The following is a 25,075-nucleotide window of genomic DNA, read 5'->3' on the forward strand; positions in this document are numbered from 1 at the left end:
TTAAAATATTTCTTTTTGCTGTAGACTTTAATTATAATCTCCTGCAATCTAACTTCTATTTATTTATCTATCTATTTTAATGTGATTTACTCACTTACATATTGTCTGAAATTTGATGTTTGATTTTTATATCTTGTTCTATGTAAAGCAGTTTGATCTACCTTGTATTTGAAAACTGCTATACAAATACACTTGCTTGCTTGGATTGAAAACACCCTTCCACAAGGTGAACAAAAACAGCTTAACATGCTTTCATAAACCAAGCTCCAATGACAAAAAGATAACCAATAGATGGTAGATAGAAAAAGCATAGGAGAATAATAAAAAAGTCAAGCAACTCCTACAAAGCTGCAATTATGTGTGGATTTTTTCAGCACTGTCAAGACCAACTATATTGACAGAATGCCTCAGCAGCACAACTCACCAACAAACACAAAGACTAAGACATCACTTTGCTGTCACTGAAAAGCATCTTTCACATCAAATCCTTCCTGCAGGTTTGGAACCTCATGAGTCAGGCAGCATCTTTGGTGGGGAATGGATAATGGATGTTTGGGCGCCATGACAGCTCTCAATTCAAAACATTGTCTGTCCATTTTTCTCCTTAGATGCTGCTTAACCCGCTGAGTTCCTCCAGGTTTTTATAAGTAGCACTTAGATGGGTATATTGTTCAAAGAATCCAAGAGTGGCCTTGGTGCTTAGTACATAGAATATATTAACTTTATGACACCAGGAATGAGGTTGGTCAATGCTGGCATTGAGATTGGACCTAATGAAATGAAATGCAACAAGCCTCAGGAGCAGGTGGCATCTTTGGTGAAAATATTGCAGAAAGGAACTTCAGCATAGATTCACAACCTAATCACTCACAGCTGGGAAGACAAGGGCATGCAATCTGACATCAGACACATAGTCACCTTCAATAAAAAAAAACTAGACCATATTTCATGGTCATCGAATTGAGATTGTGGTAAGTAGATACTTCCCCAGTGAAAGATTTTCTGTTCAATTGAAGATAGCATATTGAAGATGATATCTCATATCTCTGAAGAAAAGGTCTCACAGTTCTGATCACATCCTCCTGCAGAATTATAATGATGTTCACAAGCTTCCCTCCATTTCTTCTAGTTATTGAAATTGCTGGCCATAAAAACAGTTTCTTGAACTACCGTGTATCCTACCAAAATCTCAAATTCTCTAACAATCTTACAATATAAATGCTCAAGAAAGAGTTTTAGTAAACTGGCTGCATATAAATAAAATGAGGGTTTTAAGAACAGCCCTGAAAATCATAGTATCACACAGCATGGAAAAAGGCCTTTAATTGTGAATCATCCATGCCAACCAAGAGGCCTATCTATGCTGATCCCATATTCCTGATTATGCCCAGATTCCTTTCAAATTCTTTTTAAATCTATGTACCTACCAAAATGCCTATGAAACTCTGTAATTGTGCCTTCCTCTTCCACCTCCTTTGACAGCTCCTTCCATCTACCAACCATCTCTGAGTAAAGAACTTCCCTTCACATCTCCATCATGAGAAAATCTGCAGACACTGGAAATCTAAGCAACACACACAAAAAGCTGGAGATGCTCAGCAGGCCAGGCAGCGTTTATGGAAAAGAGTACATAGTCAAAGTTTTGGACTAAAACCCTTCATCAGGATGGAAAAAAAGACAAGAAGTGAGAGCAAGAAGGCGAGGAGAGGGAAGGAAGAAGTACCAGATAGTAGGTGGTAGGTGAAACCAGGAGAGGGGTTGGGAAATAAACAGCTGGGAAATTTTTGGTGAAAGAGATACAGGGCTGGAGAAGGTGGAATTTGACAGGAGAGGGTTGAAGATCATGGAAGAAAGGGAAGGGGGAGGAGCACCAGAGGGAGATGATGGGCAGGTAAGGAGATAAGGTGAGAGAGGGAAAGGGAATGGGAAAGGGACAAGGTGGGGGGGGGGGAGGGGAAAGAGAGACAATTACCGGAAGTTCAGGAAATCATGCCATCAGGTTAGAAGCTGCCAGATGGAATATAAGGTGTCGATCCTCTCATGGCAGTAGAGGTGGCCATGGACTAACATGTAGAATGGCAATGGGAAGTAGAATTGAAATAAGTGGCCACCGGAAGATCCTGCATTTTCTGTAGTTGTTCGGCGAAGCGGTCTCCCAATCTACTGGACGCTGGGTCTCACTGATATACAGGAGGACCCACCAGGAACACTGGATACAGGAGATGACTGCCACCCCACTAGCCTTTGCATCCAGCAGAAAATTCTCCATAACTTCAGCCATCTCCAATGGGATCCCATCACCAAGCACATCTTTCCCTCCCTCCCTTCTTTCTGCTGGAATTTTTCCCTACGCAACTGCCTTGAACATTTGTCCCTCTGACTTCCCTCCTGGTACTTATCCTTGAAAGTGGAACAAGCGCTACACCTGCCCCTACACTTCTTCCCTCACCGCCATTCAGGGTCTTAAACAGTCTTTCCAGCTGAGGCAACATTTTACCTGCGAGTCTGTTGGGGTCAGCTACCATATCTGGTGCTCCCAGTGTGGCCTCCTATATATCAGTGAGACCTAAAATAGATTGAGAGACAGCTTCACCGAGCACTTACGCTCTGACTGTCAGGAAAAGCAGGATCTCCGGGTGGCCACCCTTTTCAATTCTACTTCACATTCCCATATGCCAGTCCTTGGCCTCCTCTACTGCCATATTGAGACCTTCCTCAGGTTGGAAGAGCAACACCTTATATTCTCTCTGGTTGGTCTCCAACCTGATGGCGTGAACATTGATTTCTTGAACTTCCAGTAATTGCCCCCACCCCCTCTCATTCACCACTTCCCCATTCCCTTTCCCTCTCTCACCTTACCTCCTTACCTGTCCATCATCTCCCTCTGGCGCTCCTCCCCCTTCCCTTTCTTCCACAGTCTTCTACCCGCTCCTGTCAGATTCCACCTTCGCCAGCCCTTTATCTCTTTCACCATCAACTTCCCAGCTCTTTACTTCATCCCTCCCCCTCTCCTGGTTTCACCTATCACCTACTACCTGTTACCTTTTCTTCACCTCCCCCATGTTCTTGCTCTGACTTTTCATCTTTTTTTCCAGTCCTGATGAAGGATGTTGGTCTGAAATATTAACTGTTTACTCTTTTCCATAGATGCTGCCTGGTCTGCTAAGATCCTGCAGCATTTTATGTGTGTAAGGGTTTCTTCTTTTATGTTACTACTAAGGCGAATAGAACGGTTTCTCTGTACTGTTAACTACTGAGACAGTGGTTCTCTTTAGCAGTATGTTTCGATTATAATTAGTGATAACGGGACTTCTATTCCAATTGATTAACAAATGAATACATGTTATTCTTTCTGTCTGTGTGAAAGCTGTCAGTTTGTGCGGGCTTCAGGGGAGAAGGCGCGAGGAGGATGAAGAGAGCTGACGTGGCTTGAGGAGACGGTTGCCAGACCCGCTGGGCCTGGGCTCGGGGCTGGAGCCCAGGGGTCGACGACGAGTGAAGGAGGATCAGCGAAAGGGAATCTGTGAGCTCCAACGTTTGTGCCCTGGACATGTTTATGAGATTATTGGTGCCTTTTACTTGTTTTCCTTTTCTTTTGTTTTTCTATTAACCCCATACTTAAATATAAAATCTTAATCGTTTAACCACACATTGTGGACTGAATGTTATTTCGGGTTACTGATGTTACACAGGGGACACAACACACAGCACCTACACAAACTTGATTACCCAGTTTGGCGGGGCCGAAGGCTGCTCCCCCTAGATGGAAGCGAGCTGAGAGGGCCTGAGGCTTACCAGGGCAACATGTGTGTTGCTTCACATCCCTTTTAGGTATTTCCCCTCTCATCCTTATCCTACATCCTTAAGTTTTTGACTTGCCTCATCTTCAAAAAAAGACTGTGACTACCTAAGTTCCTCATAATTTATAATTATAAGTTCTATAACATCACCCCTCAGCTTCCTATGAAAACATTCCCAGCTATCCTTTTGCAAGTAAAACCATCTATTCCACCAATGGCTAGCAATAACTAGCTGGTAATAGCAATGGATAGCTTAGAGCATAAAATGTCTTGACTATCTTTTTATTGAGCACAACAGAACATCTAAATTATATTGGTGAAATCAAAGTTTGAAAAAGTTGCAAATCTGAAAAGGAAACAAAGAATACTGGAAACAATCTACCCCTTTTAGCATGGTAGTGCACAAGGCATGATAAAGTATACTATCACTGTGAAGATGGAATTTCATCCCCACAAGGTTAGTGCAGTGGTCACTCCTATTGATACTATTGTGGACAGATGCATCCATGGTAGGAAGATTGGTCCCTTTCAATGTTTTCCTCAGTACTTGCTGTAAACCCAATTAAGCAGCATCTTCCCTTAGCTCTCAGCCAACCAACCAACCTAGGCCAGGCGATGGACGTTGAAGTGTAGTACATTCCGAATCTTTGCCACACACAGAAGGTCTCCCAAGTGGTGCTCCAGATAGAGTAGTATTGATTCATCAGAGAAGAGAAAGAGGTAGGTGAGAGAGATGAGGTGAGAGTAACCACCATCGACATGAAGGCAGAATTTGATCATGGAGACCTTGCTAAACTGAGGGTGTGATTGATAGGAGAAACCTCTGTGAGATCATGCAAAAGAAAGAATATCCTGTTCAAAACCCAAGCAACATAAAATTAGATGTTGGACAGTCAAATTAACCCTGAACGCAAGAGTCAGAAACCACAAGAATATTTAAGCCAGAGCCTAAATTTGTACCAATACCTCTTTATCAGGTTTTCCTTTCTTTTTTTTCTTCTTTTCCTTTTTGTCCTTTCCACTCTTCTTCTCCTTCTTTTCTTTATCTTTCTCTTTCTTTTTCCCTTCTTGTGCAGCAAGTTCTTGAAGCACCTGTGGAGAAAGTTGATATTATTCCTGCAGCTAAAAGCAAACTGTTGAAGGAACTCAGTGAGTCAAGCAGCATCTGTATGGGGAGAGAAAATGTCAATGTTTTGAGTCAAGATCCTACATCAAGACTGAGAGCAAAGAGGATAGATAGCCACTATAAAAGAGATTAGAGATGAGACAGGGTCTGGTAGATGAGAGGTGGATTGAGGAGGACTGAAGGATGATGGGCAGAGGAGACAGGTCAGAGAGAAAGGAATGGTGGTAACATGGAAGCGGATAAGGGGAAAATAGAGGAACAAACACAAACACTGTAGGAACTCAGCGGTCAGGTAACATCTATGGAGAGGAATGAACATTTGACATTTTGGGCCAAGACCCTTCATCAAATAAAGGAGGTAGTCAGAGCCAGGTGAGGGCTGAGGAGGGTGAAGATGGAGACAGAGGCTGGAGGGCGATATGCAAGTTCATAAAGGCTACAAGTGCTAGATAAAGAAAGTGATAACGGAAACCATTGGGGGAAAGATAACAGGCAGATAGGAAGAGAAATCAATGGGTGCAGTGTGGATAAAACCGAGAGGCTGAATGGAAAAGGGAACAAATACAGGAAAACTGGAGTGAGTGACAGAGGAAGGCAAGGGGAACCTGAAATTGGAAAAAAAAAATCAATATTCATAATATTGGGTTGTGGACTACTCAGGCAGAATATGAGGTGGGGTTTTTCCAGTTTACTTTAGGCCTTACCCTGGCATTGAAGATCAAGGATGGGTAGGTCAGTATGGGAATGGGAATGGGAAGGGGATCTGAAGTGACATACAACTGGGAGCTCCGGATGATCACTGAAGACAGAGTGTAGGCACTCTGCAAACTGGAAACCTGGTTTACATTTCGTCTTGCCAATGTAAAGTAAGTTATATCAGAAGTACTGAATGCAATAGACAAATTGCACATGAATCTTTACCTTACCCGAAAGGATTTTTTAGGTCCAATGCATGGTGACAAGAGTGGTGGTCTAGAAATAAGCTTTGAACCCTTCTACGCAAGGGAAAGGGCTTTCACCAAACACCCTCTATCTCCACCTTTCCTGTTCCTGACTCCATCTTCACACCTCTATGGCTCCATGGTCCATTACTCATCTGCCAGCTCCCATCTCACTCCACACCCGCTCTTCTTTACACCAGTTATTTTCCCTCTCTAGGCTTAGTTTCTAAAGTAGGGTCTTGACCTAAAATACAAAATAGTTCCTCACCCTTCCCCACAGATGCTGTTCTGCTTTCTGAGTTCCTCCAGCAGTCTGATTTTTGCTCCAGATTTCAGCATCTGCAGTCTCTTGTCTAATATTATTCTTGCATTGGAGAATTCTCTCAAACATCTGCAGTACATCATGGACTACAAGAAAAAGTTCTTGAAATTATTTTAACCAACAGACATCATAAATAAACACTTCCTCAGGAACCTGTGGAGATTTGGCATGTCAAAGACCTTAGCAAACGTTTATAGATGTGTGGCGGAAAATGTGCTGACTGGCTCCCTTATGGCCTGGTATGGGAACATCAAAGCCTTTGAGTAGAATATCCTACAAAAGGTAGTGGATTTGGCCCAGTGTATCACTGGTAAAACCCTACCAACTACTGAGGACATCTACACGAAACGTTGCCATAAAAAAGCAGCATCCATCATCAAAGATCTTCACCACCTAGACCATATTCTTTTCTCGCTGCTGCCATCAGGTAGAAGGTACAAGTGCCTCAGGACTCGTACTACCAGGATCAAGAACAGTTACTATCCCTTAACCATCAGGCTCTTGAACAAAAGGGGATAACTACACTCATTTAAGGACACTTAGTTATTATTTCACGCTTGTTATTTATTGCTATTTATTTATATCTGCATTTGCACAGTCTGTTGTCCATTGATCTTGTTTACAGCTACCGTTTTATAGATTTGTTAAGTATGTCTGGAGAAAAAGAATCTCCCGGTTATATGTGGTGACATGCATGTACTCTGATAATAAATTTTACTTTGAATTTTCCACTCTAAGCCACAAACAATGAATATGAGTAGTAGTAATTTGTGCAAATTGATCATAATCAAAGTACAGTAAACTGAGTAAACAGTAAATTGAGCAGACAGAATAAAAATCGAATGAAATGAAAACTTCATGCATTTTGACAGCTGATAAAGTGAAGTATTTTTCCAAAATATGTGTCTGCTTTTGTGATCAAGCAAAAATATTCAAGTAATTTTTTTCATGTTTTTCCATACATATAGACAAGCAAATTCACTTGTTCTTGATGAAGTAAACTTCTTTGCTGTTCTGTCAAAATTATGCATGTCAACGATATTTGTACAAAGCTATGCAAGGTCAGATTCTAGTAGAACATGGAAGAAATACTGTAGCTGGGACCATAAGGAATGTTGATGCAGTGAGGAATCATGGGAAACAATTCCATGATTCCATAAAAAGGTGACACAGGTGGATAGGAAAGAAAATAAACTATTTTGAATGCCTGACTTCACAGGTTATGGCACTGAGTATCAGAGTTGAGACATCACATAGTAGTTGTGCAAAACATTGGTTTAATGCACTTGGCGCATTGTGTACATTTCTAGTCACCACACTGTAGGAAGAATGTGGTGGTAATAGAAGACTGTAAGGACAGTTTGGAAAGGTAGGGTTTTTTCTTACTGGGAAGAAGGCGGCTGAGCAGTGATCTGAGGTTTCTAAAATTATGAGGACACAGAATAGATTGTCAGAATCTTTTTCTCATCTAAAACTATCTAAGGCTAGGGATCACAAAGTGAGAGTAAAGACATTTATAGGAAATTTGAGAGTAATATTTTCCATAGAGAGTAACGAACACTGCAGATAAGCTACTGGCATTAAAGAGGCTGTTAGATAGATATATAAATACGCAAGGAAGGAAAGGAATGGACCATGTGCTGGTAGAAAAGAATGAGTGTAATTTGGCTTCTTATTTGCCACAGACATCATGGGCCAAAGGGCCTGTTACTGTTCTCTGTTGCTCTATGCTGAATACCTGGAATGAACTGTAAAAGTAGATAGTTGAGACAGATGCAATTACAGCATGCTAAAGCTGCTTTGATAAGTATATAGGTAGCTATGGCATAAAGTGATATGGGCCTAATGTGGGCAAATGGGATTAATATAGATAAGCATACTAATCTATACTAATCTACAGATGACTATAGAATGGACTAAGCAGGCTAGTAGGTAGAGCCCCTTTCTGTGTTATGTTTCTATGATTATGTATGGAATATTCTTGGCAAATAGAGAAGTATTGATAGGTTAACGAGCAATGGGTTCTTATGCTGGTTATGAATCTTTAAGGAGTATTACATATTTTCAGAAAAATTCCTTAAAAGTTAATGTTCCCTTTGCCTTATCATTCAACTTTTATTTCTATCATTCACCTATATGTGCCATCCAAGGCTTCTCAGATCAATCAGGTGTATGGATAGCCTTAAACAAAAAGGAAAACTTTTAAAGTTAGTCATATTTTACTGTTATAAAACTGTTACCATGCCAACTTTGGTAATTGATATCAAACTGCACCCAAACCAGGGCCAGCTTACAAGCATTTTAAATTCTATTTTTGCTTGTTTGCCAATTAAATCTCAACACGCAGAAAAATAGATTAATCCACTGTCTTTGTCAAAATATGACGGAGATTGACTTATTGGGACAGAACAAAGGTGCTATTCATAATTTTCAGTCTAATAAAGCTTTTATTTTACAATGAATCTGCATTCATTTCATAATTGCTCAAATGGCTACAAAATGTTTCTAAATGGCTATATTCCCTAGGTTGTATAAGGTTTGATTCCAACTGCCAATGTTGGCACGTTAACAATTTTTATAAAAAGTAATATGCAACTTATTTTACTTGATAGAATGCTCCTTTTTATTTGAAAAATAAACTCTGCAGTGTCCAACATTCCTAAGGGAACCCGAGGTATCCTGATTGACACAAGTAGAAAGATGATAGTGCCAAAACACCAATCATTCTGTGGCACCATAAAAAGCTAGAGGAACTCAGTGGGTCAGGCAGCATTTCGGGAGGGAAATAGAAACTTTGAAGAAGTTTTCCTCCTCTCCATTTTGCTACTCCACTGCAAAGATTCTTCAAGGTCTACCAATTTTGAAGGAATTTTACTCCCCAATTTCCCTCCAGAGATGCTGCCTAACCTGTTGAATTCCCTCCAACATTTTCTGTATTGTTCCAGGTTCCAGCATATGCGGTCTCGAGTAAATATGTTGCTTGTGTTTCGCACGTAACTCATTCTGACTAGCACGATTGGCAAAGCTTAAGTAGTTGCTTGCCCTGACAAAAAAGTCTTTATTCTCTGCCCAACGGATTTTGGGTGGCATGCTTGGAAATTCTGCGATTATTTTCAGTAGGGTCCCAGAACGATTCTAAGGGAAATTCCAGTGGAAAGTAGGTTCTAGCAGATCAAGTGACTTTCTTCTTTTAGCTTCATGAGATGGTAAGCCTGGGAATCAAGTTGGGAATCAGATAAAAGAGTTGAGTGGACATAAAGATTTCGCTCCAAACCTACCACCAGCAATTAAAGGGAATATTATTGAGTCATGAATTGGCTAATCTGGAGGATAAAGGAGAGGCACTGGAGGGTTGTCAGTATGTCAGTAGTAAGAGTTCAGGTAAAGGTGGAAATTCATGTGTGCAGTGGAAGGTTAAGTTCAGTTTGGTCATTATGAGGGAGCACCGGTGTGTCAGGAATTGTAGAGTAAGTAAGGGACTTCTATTGCAAACTGCTGGTCTAGCAATGAGCTGCAAAATCTAGTTGTCGCTAGAACATCTAATAACGACTTCTTCTGCAAATTTCCTGATAAGGTTCCAAAAGAAGCCTTGTATAGAAACCCATGCCATCTGATGAACAAAGTACTTGATTTCATAACAGCTTGTCAATGTTGTCAGGAATTGCCATTTTCCATCAATATACAAAAACAACCCGGAGATTGTTGTGATAAACACATCTTTAGTTAATTGTCATAGAAATAAACAGGAACACACAATATAATATCATGTATTTTCTCATAATATAGGATGAAACTATTTGGCATACTGTGTTTATGCTACCTGTTAGCATACTCCTATTCCTTCACTTATTCTTCATGGCCTATTGTCTCTTACATGCATATCAATGCTTGCTATTCTGTAGTGGGCTAAATCGAAAACCTGTTCCTTCAAGGACCTTTCCAGTTTCTCCACCTCACCAATCATGTATTTTTTTTCTAACATGAATCTACTGTCTCTCCCTATCTATCACGTTTTCCAACCATCCAACACTAAATTTCAATGATTGTTTTTCCTACCCTTATCTATTGTGCCTCATCTTCTCACCCACCCACCAATTTATGATGCCTACCCTTCTCTCCATCCACTAAGTTGTGAGGGATGAACCTCTACCACCCCACCAGGATGCAACAGTTGGTCTCCCCTTCAATAATCTTGAACGCAACTTTCTCCCCAGTATTCCATCCATCCCATAACAACCAACAACATTCCTTCCCTTCATTCAATTAAACTGGTTGGTTGTTTTAAGCTGTTCTTTCATTAAGTTTAACTGGACCTTTGTAACTCCAGCCTCGTCCCACTTTTCTGTTTTTCCTACTTTCAACAACCTTTGCATCTTGTCATGAATATCAGTAATTCCAAAGTTGCTGGCATTTCAATTTGCAACATTTGGCCTCCCAGACTATAGAAACCATAGAAACTACAGCACAGAAACAGGCCTTTTGGCCCTTCTTGGCTGTGCCGAACCATTTTCTGCCTAGTCCCACTGACCTGCACACGGACCATATCCCTCCATACATCTCCCATCGATGTATCTGTCCAATTTATTCTTAAATGTTAAAAAAGAACCCACATTTACCACCTCGTCTGGCAGCTCATTCCATACTCCCACCACTCTCTGTGTGAAGAAGCCCCCCCCCCAAAATGTTCCCTTTAAATTTTTCCCCCCTCACCCTTAACCCATGTCCTCTGGTTTTTTTATCTCCTTGCCTCAGTGGAAAAAGCCTGCTTGCATTCACTCTATCTATACCCATCATAATTTTATATACCTCTATCAAATATCCCCTAATACCATATTTGTCATACGTTCCTAATTAAAATGAAGTGGATTATTGTAGAAATATTATAATATGACATTAAATAAAGCTCCAGTTCCAATTTAAATTCATGCAAAACAATCCCTTGTTTATACTTCCAAGCCAGATGTATCATCCAAAAATATTACAGCATGCACACAATTTTCTACAACAATTGTAATATCATAAATCAGAGCTAGCACACTAAATAGATTACATCTTTCTAAGTTGACTCACTTTGAGAAAGCTGTTAATTAAAATGATGAGATACAGGAGCAGAGTTAAACCATTTGGTCCATCAAGTCTGCTCTGCTATTTCATCGTGGCTGATCCATTTCCCTTTCAGCCCCAGTCTCCTGCCTTCTCCCCATATCCCTCCATGCTTTGACTAATCAATAATCTATCAACCTCTGCCTTAAATATACCCGACAACTTGGCCTCCACAGCCACCTGTGGCAATAAATTCCATAGATTCAACACTCTCTAGCTAAAGAAATTCCTCATCTCTGTTCCAAAAGGACGCCCCTCTATTCTGAGGCTGTGTCTTGGATACCCCCATCATAAGAAACGTACTGTGCACATCCACTTTATCAAGGTCTTTCAATATTCGATAGGTTTCAATGAGATTACTGCTCACAAGAACACTTGTTTTTGTCAGTTCAGCATGTTCAGTAAGTTATTAACTTACAGAGTATGTAGTTAACTGAAGAAGTTTAAAATTTTTTAGGTTAAACAATCCTAACTTGAGATTTTTATAAGCAGGCTGTGTAACTCAGCTTATACTGGAAATCCATTGGCCTCATATTAATTTCCGAATTTACCTCTTGGGGAGTCTTTGAAGCAAATACAGCTGCGGAACCTCCCTGCTCTGCATCAGGATAGTCAGGGAACTTTCCAGTTATGTTTCTGAATTGAAGAACAACACAACAGCACTTAGTAAAGCCAGTCATTACGTTTAAATGATTGGATTTAATTCTCCGATTAAAGAAAGCACAACAGTTTAGTAGCATGGATAATGTATATATTCATAAGGCATTCAACAAAGTTTCAGATCAAAGACCATTTATCGGTATTGGAATAGATAGACAACAAATTAATTTCAAGTTGCAGAGAAGATGAGGGAAACAAAGGACAGGATAAAATGGAAGTTTTCATAATAAGGTGAGCCCAGATGATATTACTTTTATCTTTTCTGCACCTCTCCCATCATCCCAGCAAATTTAAACCAAACCTGTTTTCTCTCTTTCCTAGTACTGACTAGGGATAATTCTTTGATTAGAAACATTATCTCAGCTTCTCTTTCCACAGATGCTGCCTGACTTGTGGAGTGTTTCCTGCATTTTACTTTCACATTTATAGCATCTAAATGTTTCTGTATGTATACTTTCAGCTTTACTGAAATAATGAATCTCCTGAAATTAAGAGAAACTTGCATTATGGAAGTACAAGCAGTTCAGTGGTAACAAGAAGCAAAGGGATAGATGAATGGAAATTTTCAGGCTACGAAATAGTTTCCAGCAGTATTCCGAGAGTTACAATTTGAGTCATAGCAACAGAGACAGAGCATGGAAATACAGCCTTCAGCCCAACTCATCCATGCCAAACATGATGTCTATCTAACGTAGTCCCATCTGCCTGCATTAGGCCCATATCCCTCAAGGCCTTTCTTTTAAAAAAAAAATCAGCATGTGTCCAAATGTCTTGAAAGCCTAGGAATCATACTCACTTCTACAACTTTACGAGCTAATTCCACACACCCACCACCCCTGCATGAAAAAGTTTCATCTCAGTTCCCCATTAAATCTTTCCTCTCTTATATTAAAACTATGCTTTCTAGTTTTCAACTCCCCTACCCCAAGAAAAAGACTTGACCATCCACTATATCTATGCCCATCACCATTTTCACCCCTCAACCTCTTATTCTGAAGCAATAAAAATCCCAGCACATCAAGTCTTTCCTTTTTCTGTAGCTCAAGCCTCTTGAACCCTTTCCAGCTTAATGACATTCTTTGTGTAGCTAGATCACTGGAACTGCACTCAATACTCTATGTGTGGTCTCACCAACAACATCGTAACATCACTCCTGCATTCAACTCCTGCACTCTGGATTGAAGAAAGCAAGCATGCCAAATGTCTTCTTCACCATTCTTTCTACCTGTGTTGCAGTTACACCTGCTCACCTGTACCCCTAGGTAACCCTACTCTACATCTCCTTCCAAGGACTTTGCAATTACTGTGCAAGTCTTGCCTAGATTTAACTTGCCAAAATGTGACACCTTGTACTTGCCCAAGTTAAATCCTATCTATCATTTTGTGGCCCTCTTTCTCAGATCAAATAATATAAATGTAATATTAAATAACTTCTTCACCATTACTACACCAATAATTCTCATGTCATCCATAAGTAAACATGCTAGATACAGTGCGTTCTCATCCAAATCATTAATGTATATGACAAACAACAGTGGCCCCAGCATTGATTCCTGTGACATGCCACTGGTCGGAGCCACATACAGTATTTGAATAACAACTCACCACTACTACCATCTGATTCCATCCAAAGTCAATTTATATCCACTTGGTTATCGTACTGATGATCCCATGCGATCTAACCTTCCAAACTAACCTAATATGAGGCACCTTGTCATAGACTTGCTAGAGTCCAGAAAGACAATGCCCTGCCATTGTCAATCCTCTTGGTCATCCCTTCAAAAAAAAAGCCTCAAAATTCATGAGACATAATTTCCCCTGCACAAAACAACATTAACTATCCATAATCAGTCTTCACATATCCAAATACAGATCGGATCCTGTTCTTCATAATCCCCTCCTATGTCCTTCCTACAACTGATGTTAGGTTCACCAGTCTGTAGTTCCTTGGTTTGTCATTGCAGCCCTTCTTCAACAAAGGCACAAAATTAGGCACTCTCCAGTTTTCTGATACCTCACAGGATGGTGCGGGAATCTCTTCCAGGACACCCTGCAATTCTTTCCACATATATCCTCGGCTCCTGAATAAGGGTCTCAGCATGAAATATCAACTGTTGATTAATTTCCATAGACACTGCCTGAACTGCTGAGTTCTTCCAGAATTTTGTGTGTGTGGATAACCATATAGGGCAGGGGTTCCCAACCTTCCAATGCCATGGACGAATACCATTGAGCAAGAGGCCTACAGACCCCAGGTTGGGAACCCCTGATATACAGGTTCAGAAAAAATAAGCTGCAGAGATGAGGTAAATAGTCACACTTTTCCCAGGGTAGGGGAGTCTAAACAAATGGGCATAGGCTTAGGAGAGGGGTAGGATTTAAAGGTGACTTGAGATTCAAATTTTTCATACAGAGGATCATGGGAATATAGACAAATTGCCAGTTAAGTTGTAGAGGTAAGTACAATTACAACATTTAAAATACATTTGGACAGGTACATGTAAAGGAAAGATTTACGCAGGAATAGGAAAACACAGGCAAATAGACTAACTTAGGAAGACACTGTTGACAAGTTGGACCAGAAGTCTGTTTCAGTGCTTTATAATAATGAAGCTATGACTAATTGGATGTCAAGTTCAATGGCAAATCATCTGCAGGGATGATGAGACACCATGGTAATGTAGCAACACAACGCTATTACAGTTCGGGATGTCAGAGCTTGAAGTTCAATTCTGACATCATCCGTAAGGAGTCTGTACGTCCTCCGTGAAGAATGTGTGTGTTTTCTCCTGGTGCTCTGGTTTCCTCCCACAGTCCAAAGCAGGTTAATTGGTCATTGTAAATTGTCCAGTAATTAGGCTAAGGTTGCACTGGGGGTTGTTTGGCTGCACAGCTTAAAGGGCTGGAAGGGCCTATTCCATGTTGTATATCAATAAAGAATAAATCTGCTCAGAAAGGTAACTGGAAAACATTCTCTTCTAATGATCATGGAAATTTATTCTGTAAATTTTAAAATGTAGTTGGACAGACATTTGAGGATGAAGGCTTATAGGATTATAGACAAAAAAAATGACAGTTAACTAGGGTAAATGGCATCACATTATGCTACAAGATGCACTGATTCTATGATTGTAACTGTAACCTGTAAGAACCACAGAGAAGAATAGACATAAGAGATTGTAGATACCAGAATCTGGAGCAAAAATCAGACTGTTGGAGGAACTCAGTAAGTCATGCAGTATCTGTAGAGGGAAATGGACAGATGCTTTACCCACTAATTTCCTCCAGCAGATTGTAGTTAACCATAGAGAAGCCATAGTTATTCTACTAAATCCTATTCCCTTACCGGCATTCAATAAACCATTGTCTGATCTGCTCCTGCAATGTTTCTTGAATATCTGGTCCCTCAACTGATCGTACTTGCTCCTTTATTGTAACCAAGGCTTGCTGGTATTCCACCTCATGTACTTCTTGTACCACCTGCCGTTGTTGATACACTTTCTGAGCTTGTAGTTGAGTTGAGCTAGGCTTAAGAAAATCCGGAGGGGGTTCCTGAAAAACAAAAAAGTACAGATAAGTATTGTGGATGGGGAGGTGTAGATGCCTACCATCTGCCTCCTACCAGCCTCTATCTAAACATTTGAACCTGGCTCCATCTGACCTGCCCATCATACGACATCATCTGGTTCCACCTATCACCCACCAACCTCTATCTCACCTGCTCCCTCTCGGTTCTATATGCTGACTGTTTTCCTTCTACATTATCAGTCTTGATATAGGATCTTGCCCAAAGTGTCAAATGTCCCTATGCTTCCACAGATGCTGCTTGGCCTGCTGACTTCCTCGCACATTTTCATATTCTGCAAGACAAATAGTTGCTGAATCTTGACTTCAACACATCTGTAATCTTACATCCTGCTAGAATGGCAGCTTTAAAACATTCCCAGAATTAAATGCTTAATTCTCACAGATGGCCATTGTGCTATATATTTAACCTTACAGAGGAAAGGAAAGCGTTGCAAGGTTTGAGGGTATAGTATTACAAATTTCCAGCTGCAATAACTACAATAATCATTCTATCTTTAAAGCTCTGTAAGTTTGTCTTTCCTACAAATCTAATTCCTCTGTGGTTAATCGATGATCTCACAATTCATCTCAACATTATCTAGCAAAGGTTGCCTCCCGACCAGATCATTTGCACTCACCATCTCAAGGAATATCATTTCCTCTGCCCGTTCTTTCTTGGTAATTTTCCTTTGAGTATATCCACGCCAAAGCTGTAAAATTAAGTACAATAGTTGTGATTGATGCTTGAGCAGGAAAAGAATGGATTTAGGTTGACTTTGAAGTTATTGAGAAAAACTATGTTGATATATCTAGCAACATAATCCTCTACACATTTAAATTATTGCATTAAAATCATGTTAGTAATAGAGCATTACTTCCAAAACTGAATAAAATGTGTGTAAGTATTGGAAATACAAGGTTCTTACAGGAAAACAAAATTTTAAGGAGTAATGGATTTGTTTGTTCTTGGCATACAAATGGAATAGCATTTTTTCAATGATATTACTTTCTGCTGAAGGATTGGATGTACTGGGAACTTGTACAAGCCTTCCAGGATAACAATATCATCATAAATTGCATCTAACTTAGTGGTGACATTCATCAACTTAACGGTGATGCAAAAGCTATTTGAAGTGTCTTTTTCTTATCAAAGGGATGGCACATAATTTAATCTCCCATTCTTTTATGCCATGGAGAAATTAAGCAGACCTTAATGCTTAAAAATCTCTTTGTTCTCTTTTTAAGAGACAGAGCAGACCATTTGCCAGGAAATTTTAAATAGCATACAGGAGGTTATGCCTGCCATCTCCTTAACATTTTTGTTCTCATTTTGAATCAATGTATAAGCTCAACGCTGATTCCAGAGTCCTATATGCATTATCCATTCCCATATACACCTCAGTGCACCTTCAAATGAAGTTAAATTAACAACTAGTCTTGCTCCAGCATAAATGGAAGAGATAGAATAGCATAATTTAAATAAAAGCTGACTTTCTAAAGTGCATAGCTACATGTATCTCTCAATGTTATTCAGCTCATTCTTAGTCATAGTCATTGACATATTCATAGTCATAGAAGCACAGCGCAGAAACAGGCCCTTCAACCCATTTATCGGTTCTGGATTGTTAATCTGTCTAGTCCCATTAACCTGTACCCATATCATAGCAATCTTACTTTGGATGTACCCATCCAAAGTTCTCTTAAATGTTGAAATCAAACTCACATCCACCACTTCTGCAGGAAGCTCATTGCACACTCTCATCACCCTGAGTGAAGAAATTCCTCCCTCATTTTTCCCTTAAATATTTCACCTTTCACCCTTAATCCATGACCTCTAGTTCTAGACTAACCCAACCTCAGTGGAAAAAGCCTGTTTACATTTACCCTTTCTATACCCCTCATAATTTTGTATATCTCCATCTAATCTCCCAGATCCATCTTGTTCTACCACAGTCCTCAGTGCCCTACTGCTCATTGTGTCCTACCCTGGTAAGTCCTCACAAAGTGCAACACCTAACATTTGTCTGCATTAGATGCCAACTTCCATTTTCAGCCATTTTTTCCAGCTGGTCGAGATTCATAGAGTTATACAGTACAGAAATGCCCAACCTGTCCATGCAGATCAGGGTTCCTTCCTAACCCATTACCATTTGTCAGCATTTGCCCCATGGCCCACTAAACCTTTCCTATTTATTTACCTGTCGAAACGTTTTCTTAAACGTTGTAATTGTAACTGTCTCTATCACTTCCTCTGGCAGTTCCTTCCATATTCCACCATGTTCTGTGTGTAAAATCTGCCCCTTAGATCCTTTAAATCTTGCCCCTCTCACCTTAAAACTATACCTTTTAGTTTTACACTCTCCTGTCCTGGGATAACATTGTGACTACATGATTTTGTCGACTGATACAAAGATTGGGAACTGATCTCCTTACAACTCAAGCCCAACAGTCCAATCTACATCTTTGTTGGAATTGCAAGGCATCTGACTGCAAGTCCCTACAAAGGATTACAAGGACTGCTGAGAGGATCATCGGGGTTTCTATTTCACCCATTAGAGATATTTATCAGCAACCCTCTATATGCAGGGCCCTTAGCATTTTCAGTGATCCCTTCCATTTGTCCAACAATCTCTTTGATGTACCATAGCATTAGGACAAGAAAGCTTCTTCCTCCAAGCCAATTGAACCCCCTTTCACTCCCCAAGCCTCATTCGGAGGTATACATGTGTAGGGTTGAAAGGAAATAAACCTGAACTTGAACTTGTGAATCTTTTCTGTACTTCTAGGATTATATTGTCTGTTGCACATTTCCCTATGCTGGAATAGTGATTGTTAATCAAGTGAACTGTGGAGTGCTTTTGATGTCTATTAAATTTTAAAATTCACCATGTGCAAGAGGAATAAAATGATAATCAGCAGCAACAATTCTTTTTTTGCTGGTGGGGGAAGGGGTATCATTGCTTTGCAGTTGTTTATGCATGGAGGGGAGACAGGGAGGGGGCTTTAAGGTTCTAACATTTAACACTCATTCATTCTTTGGGGCACTCCTTTGTTTTTGTGGACGGTTGCAAAGAAAAAGAATTTCAGGATGTATATTGTATACATTTCTCTGACATTAAATGTACCTTTGAAACCTTTGAAACGACAGCCAACTGTGAACCAACACAATAGTAAGCATAAGCTACCAGAGGGGAACAGCAGGGAAAAAACAAAACAAAAAATCTTTATGGTCGTGTAGTGGTTAGCACAGCACTTTACAGTACTAGTGACCCAAGTTAAATTCCCACCACCGCCTGTAAGGAGTCTGTACGTTCTCCCCGTGACTGCATAGGTTTCCTCCGGGTGCTCTGGTTTCCTCCCATATTCCAAAGACCTATTGGATGGTAGGTTAATAGGTCGTTGTAAATTATCCTGTGAATTGGGGGATTGCTGAATGGTGTGGCTCAAAGAGCCAGAAGGGCCAACTCCACGCTGTATGTCAACAAATAAATAAATATAATTTTTTTTGTCAAATGACTCTGGATGAACAGTTTCACTACAAAATACTTAGTGTCTATTTCCTGCCACAGACACTGCCTAACCTTCTTGTGAGTGCAGCATGCAGGTTCTGTGTTATGCTCATTACCTTATAAAGTTACAAAATGTGTCAAAAAATAAAAATGCCACAAATACACTGAAATTTATTTCAATTCACCCACATGACATCAATCTCGCAGCCCTCCTCTTACACTGCATTCCCCCTCAAAAGAAAAAGTTAGTGAGATGGTAATTCATCTGCAAAAAATGAGTATTAAAGCAGATCTAAGAGCTTTTTGAAAGAACTTCTTTCTCCAAATATTATTTACCTGAAAGATTGGCCAAAGTAAAACAGCAGTGCACTTTAAAAGGCTAATAGATATGATGGTGAAACGGTGGGTATTAATGGTATGAATCATGATAAAACAAATCATCCTTTCTCATCTTGGTTTATAGAAACATGCTCTTAAATGAGAAGAGAAAATAAAACCTTTTTGATTAAGGTAGCAGCCATTTCAGGAGCCATTGCGCTTGCTCTTCGTTGTTTAGCTAAGTTTTCTCTTTCTTCTTCCATTCGAATTTCCAGCATAAACTTAGCTCGTAACCGCCCCTGCCGAGCACGTTCAGCGATTTGAATAAGTTGGATGGCTTCCTCTAGAGTCAGTGGTTTTATACCAACTTCCTAAAATATATTAAAGTAAATATTAGAGTTTCTTTGGCAAGTTTAATTAAGTGCTAAGTGTGGATTTAAAATAATCAATCATTCTAATTCTTCTCTGACCTCTCTGATTAACAAGTCGTTTTTATCCACAGAACTGCTGCTCACTGGATGTTTTCTCTTTTGCTTGCACCAGTCTCTGTAAGCCTTAGAGACTGTTGTGTGCAAAAATCTCAGGAGATCAGCAATTTCTGAGATTCTCAAACCACCCCATCTGGCATCAACAATCATTCCACAAACAAAGTCACTTAGATAATTTTTATTCCCCATTGTTTGGTCTGAAGAACAACTGAACTCTTGACCATATCTGCATGGTTTTATGCATTGTTGCTGCCACAATTGGCTCATTAGAGCAGGTATAACAGATGTACCAAATAAAATGGCTACTAAGTGCATATCAAGTTATATGGATGTTGATTTCATAACTCCAACTCTTTATATTAAAAAAAAAGTGAGTCACTTCAGTAAATCTAAAATGTTAAAAAAAGATGTAAGGAACCTCAAAACTATACAGCCAAAAGGGTAAATCTCCTTAATCATAAGGCTGATTATTTTGTTGTATCATGCATAATTAAAGGAATGAAGAACTATTAAAAGTCCTTCTAAGCGATCACATCAGAATCTACCAAAGTCAATTCTGATGAAGGAATGAATACATAACAGATTTTAAGAACGAATATTAACTGTAGATTCATAGTCATAAAGCATGAAAACAAGATATTTGGCCCACCATATCCATGTGAATTAGCAGACAGCTGTCTAAATTTATGATTCCTTCAGTTGTCCCCATCCATATTGCTCATAATTTTATACTCATGGTATCTCCCGCTGACAATTGGGTTCTATTTTTACAGATGTCTGTAAGTCAATTTTGCCCATAATTCAGAAAATACACATAATCAGTGAATAGGGTAACCAAACTTTGATGGCATTGTAATAAGTGGTATTAAATGAGGCCAATTAACATGAATATTTATTGCAATAAAGGTAGAGAAAGACAAAAAGCACAGAATCAGGATGACTCACTCTCAATGGCTGGTTTCAATGGTCATGAAGTATTGGTAGAATTTACATATTTTAAGTATGGTTGCACTAGTATTGACGAAACCAATGCTTGTCAATTTCCACAGCAACTTTCTCAAATTCCTGTCAGATCTTCTCTAAACCTCCTACTTCTCAATGTATTCCTCCATGTATGCCCTCTTGTTTTAGGCCCTCCGACCAAAGAAAATAGTTACTGATTTTTTTTTTTTTTTACCTTCTCTCTCCCCCTCAACATTTTGTATACCTCTTATCGGATCACTTCTCAGCCTTCCCTGATCCTGGGAAAACAAACCAAGCCCATCTATGACAGAAATGCTGGTGAAACATCCTGGTGAATCTCCTCTGCATCTCTCCAGCAAAGTTACATCCTTCCTATAAAGTGTGGCCACCAAAACTACTCATAATTCTCCAGGTATAACCAATATTTTATTAAGATGTAACATATGATATTCTATGTCACAGCTGATAAGTGCAAATATGCTTTATGCGTTCAGCATATTATGTACCTATTCTGCCATGTTCAGGGTCAAATGGATGTACTCCAAGATCCCTCTATTTAACAACACAGGCTTTATCATTACTGTGTATATCTTACTCATATTTGACCTCCCAAACTGCAACACTGTACATTTGTCAGGACTAAACACCACCTGCTATTGTACTCCTTAACTCACAGTTTTGCAGCCTAGACAATTCTCCTCACTATCTAAAGCATCACAAATTTTCACGGCATTGGCAAATAGAAGAACTGGAAGCAGGACTAGAATTAGAAGAAATTTATTCACTCAGGGTTAAAGAATTAAAGAACCACTGTTTTATGGCCTAGACCATTTTAATCCACTGGATGGGTTGGCAAGATTCTGGAATTGGAACAGAGAAAGCAAAATAGAGTTCACCTAGCAATACATACAAAATGTTGGAGGAATTCAGCAGGCCAGGCAGCATCTACAGAAAAAGGTTGAGGTAATGCTTCGTGCCGAAACCCTTTGGGAGGACAAGCCTTCAGGGTCCTGCTGAAGGGTTTCGGTCTGAAACGTTGACTGTACTCTTTTCTATAGATGCTGCCTGGCCTGCTGGGTTCCTCCAGCATTTTGTGTGTGTGCTGCTTGGATTTCCAGCATCTACAAGTTTTCTCTTGTTTGTTCACCTAGCTATGTTTCTGTGAGACTGGAAGAAAGAAAACAGACAAGTTCTGATTCAGTTTTGTATGATCAGGTGCAAAACACATCCTCTAGAGGAAAACAATTAAGACATTAAAATATAGCAGCTTCATTATTGAAAGCAACAGCAGATGAAGATAATTACTTAATTTGCCCAACTAACCTTTTCCACTTGCATTGAGCTTTGGGATAATATTCGAGACAGAATGTTTTCTCTTTCCTTCATAATCTTTAATTTATTCTTCATAAAGTACCTGGGAATGGGGATCTCTAGGGCTTCCTGTGAAATTTAACTTAAAATTTAATAAAGTGCCTTGAAATTAAGCAAACAATTAAATACAATTAAATGCTATACTTTACAAGTCCATTGAAAACCCCAAAGCATAAATAAGAAATACATATCATTCAATTACATTGTTTTAATTGTCATAAGTTTTAATTATTTATAATCTGACAACACAGCTAAATCTTGACAGCATTTATAAATTAATCAATGGGAAACCATTTAAAATAAAAGGTACAAACTATAGCTTCCTTTGAATACCGAGCAAACAAATATAATATTTTTATACTGAAAAATGCTCTGGCCTATGTACAATATAGTGATCTGAGTATAAACTAAACTGGCTGATACAAAAAGCATGCAATGGGCTGGTAAGTTTAACTTTACAATCATTAAAATCAGTAATGGCTTCAGTGCTTACTGTGACAATTATTAAATAACTACAACTGATCAGAAATGCTGTGAAATAAAACATTTCATGATACACAAAAGAACATACTGCAAATGTTGGAAGACTGAAATGTCTGGCAGGTCAGGTAGCATCTGTAGAGATATTTACAGTTCAGGTCGATGACCCAGGAGAGAACAAACAAAATGTCAATGGTACTAGCTGATAGAAGGTTAAAGCTAATGGCTAACAAGAGGTGTCCCCAGGGTGAGAAAAGTTGGAAAAGAATGAAACCTGAAGTTACCATAAGCGAACAGGAAAAAAAGTGTTGGAAATGGGAAACACAAGAATACAGTATCTGATTATCTGAATAGGGTGGCAGGATGGAGATATGTCTCTACCAAAGGAACTGTAAGGTGCTCCTTCCCTAGCTAGCCTGCAGGTCACCCTTGGGTAAGGTGTACCACCTGCTTAGCATCCTCCCCACCCCCCCCCCCCCCGCCACTGATCAGGGTCACATGAAGCTATGGGAGCAGGTGGTGGATGGTCATATGAGCAGCTAGTGCACATCACAAGTCCTGGTTATGCCACCACTGACGCGAGGCAGACAATCTCTGAATTGTATTTATAATGGCTGGGGTCACCCATCTTGTAAAGGCAATGGAAAACCACTCCTGTTGAAAAATTTGCCAAGAACAATCATGGTCATGAAAAGACCACGATCGCCAACGTCATGTGACACGCACAAAATGAACGAACCAACTAATTATCTGAAATAGTTTAATTTGGTGTTGAACCTGAAAGGCTATGAAGACTAGCTCCTGCTCCTCAAGTTTACATTTAGCTTCATTAGAAAGGTGTCAGCAGTTGAAGACAGTGATAACAGGATGGAAAATTAAACTGGCAGACACCTTGAAGCTCAGTGTCACCCTTGCAAGTAGAAGGACAACATAAATGCAGAATGATCACCTAATTCACATTTGATCTCCCCAATATAGATGACAGGATAACATACTGTACCCAAAACTGGAAGAAATACACAAATCCTTACTTAACGCAGAAAGAATATTTTATCCTTGGTTGATAATAATAAAACAAAAGAGGAGTTGGTGTACTTCCTGTGATTGCAAGGGAAACTACCATGTAAAGGGGAGTGGAAATTAGAGGAGATGAAAAAGTTAACGTGGATAAACTTCACAATTCTGAGAGAAAAGAACAAATGTGTGATGACAGCATTAACTTGGAGATAACAAAAATTAGGAACTTGGCTACACACACTTCCATCACAGGACATGTTGGAGAGCTATGGGGCTGCATGTGGTGTAAAAACCTTAAAGGTTAAATGATATTTGTGAGTACAACTTTTATTGAAATACTATATTCTTAAACTCCACTCTGAACTTCAAAAGTACTCCTATCTGATTTGTTGAAAAGCTTTACTTCTACATTGACTAAAAGAAAGCAATCCTTCAGTTATTTCTCTCAAGCCAGCATCAGATTCTTATGAAGGGAACTGCGATGAAACACTAACTCTCTTTCTTTCCTCAGATAATGTGTGACCTGCTGCATAATGTCAATATCATCTGGTCTTAAATCACAGACAGGCCCACTTCATGGTCCTTTTCCTCATTTTAAACGAAAGATGGAATCTCACTCACCGGGGTTAGCTTGAGATCCTGCAGTATATCATCATAATAGTGAAACTCAGAGAACTCCAGTTTCACCATTTCATTCTTTAGCTCAAGAATTCTGCCCATAACACCCTCAAGTACATGGTGGATAATCCTTCTCTTCTGAGGATGTACTATCTGCTCATAGAGGTCTTCCATATTGCGAAAAATCTGTACATACTTAATGTAGAAGGCTGCCAGCATCTGGAAGATCATCATACGGTCTGTAAGTGATTTGGCATCATGAGAAGAGAACTCCTCCTTCAGAAGGTCGTTAAGTGCCTCCTGGGTATCAGCCCACATCTTATTAAAGGTACTGTAATGCAATAATGTTAAATAATGATATGAATAGCGGACAAAACTTGAGCTACAACTGCATTCAATATTAAATATGCCAGAAATAAATCACAGAATCAAGGAACAGTCAAGAAGATGCCAATCTAGCACATACATAATTTGTGTAGGCCATTTCATAGCTAGGTCTAAACATAGAGTTATGCAGCATGGAAAGAGATCCTTTGGTTTAACTTGCCAATACTGACCAAAGTGCCTACCTGAGCAAGTACCATTTGCCTGAGTTTGGTCTATATGCCTCTAAACCTGCCCTATCATGAACTTGTCCAAACGTTTTTTTTACATGTAACTCTACCCATTCCTACCACCTCCTCTGACATCTCATCCCACTTTCTCACAACCCTCTGTGTGAAAACATTGCCATTCATGTCTCCTTTAAAGCTTTTTCCTCTCACTTTAAATCTATGCCTTCTAGTGTTAGTT

General features: G+C 39.5%; 1 protein-coding gene across 5 annotated transcripts in view; it reads right to left on the reverse strand.

Annotated features, from left to right (window-relative positions):
• iqca1 (IQ motif containing with AAA domain 1) overlaps window positions 1-25,075 on the reverse strand; it is a 192,034-nt gene that overhangs the window by 135,733 nt on the left and 31,226 nt on the right. For all 5 annotated transcript variants that reach the window (XM_072259601.1, XM_072259600.1, XM_072259599.1 and 2 more), the window contains exons 2-8: window positions 24,287-24,614; window positions 22,121-22,237; window positions 19,526-19,717; window positions 16,158-16,229; window positions 15,299-15,504; window positions 11,844-11,928; window positions 4,767-4,892 (exon numbers count right to left, since the gene is read on the reverse strand). In XM_072259601.1, coding sequence (XP_072115702.1) covers window positions 4,767-4,892; window positions 11,844-11,928; window positions 15,299-15,504; window positions 16,158-16,229; window positions 19,526-19,717; window positions 22,121-22,237; window positions 24,287-24,614 — 1,126 coding nt within the window. The remainder of the gene's footprint in view (window positions 1-4,766; window positions 4,893-11,843; window positions 11,929-15,298; window positions 15,505-16,157; window positions 16,230-19,525; window positions 19,718-22,120; window positions 22,238-24,286; window positions 24,615-25,075) is intronic.

This window comes from Mobula birostris, chromosome 6, assembly GCF_030028105.1.
Source record: "Mobula birostris isolate sMobBir1 chromosome 6, sMobBir1.hap1, whole genome shotgun sequence".
Classification (NCBI taxonomy): Eukaryota; Metazoa; Chordata; class Chondrichthyes; order Myliobatiformes; family Myliobatidae; genus Mobula; species Mobula birostris.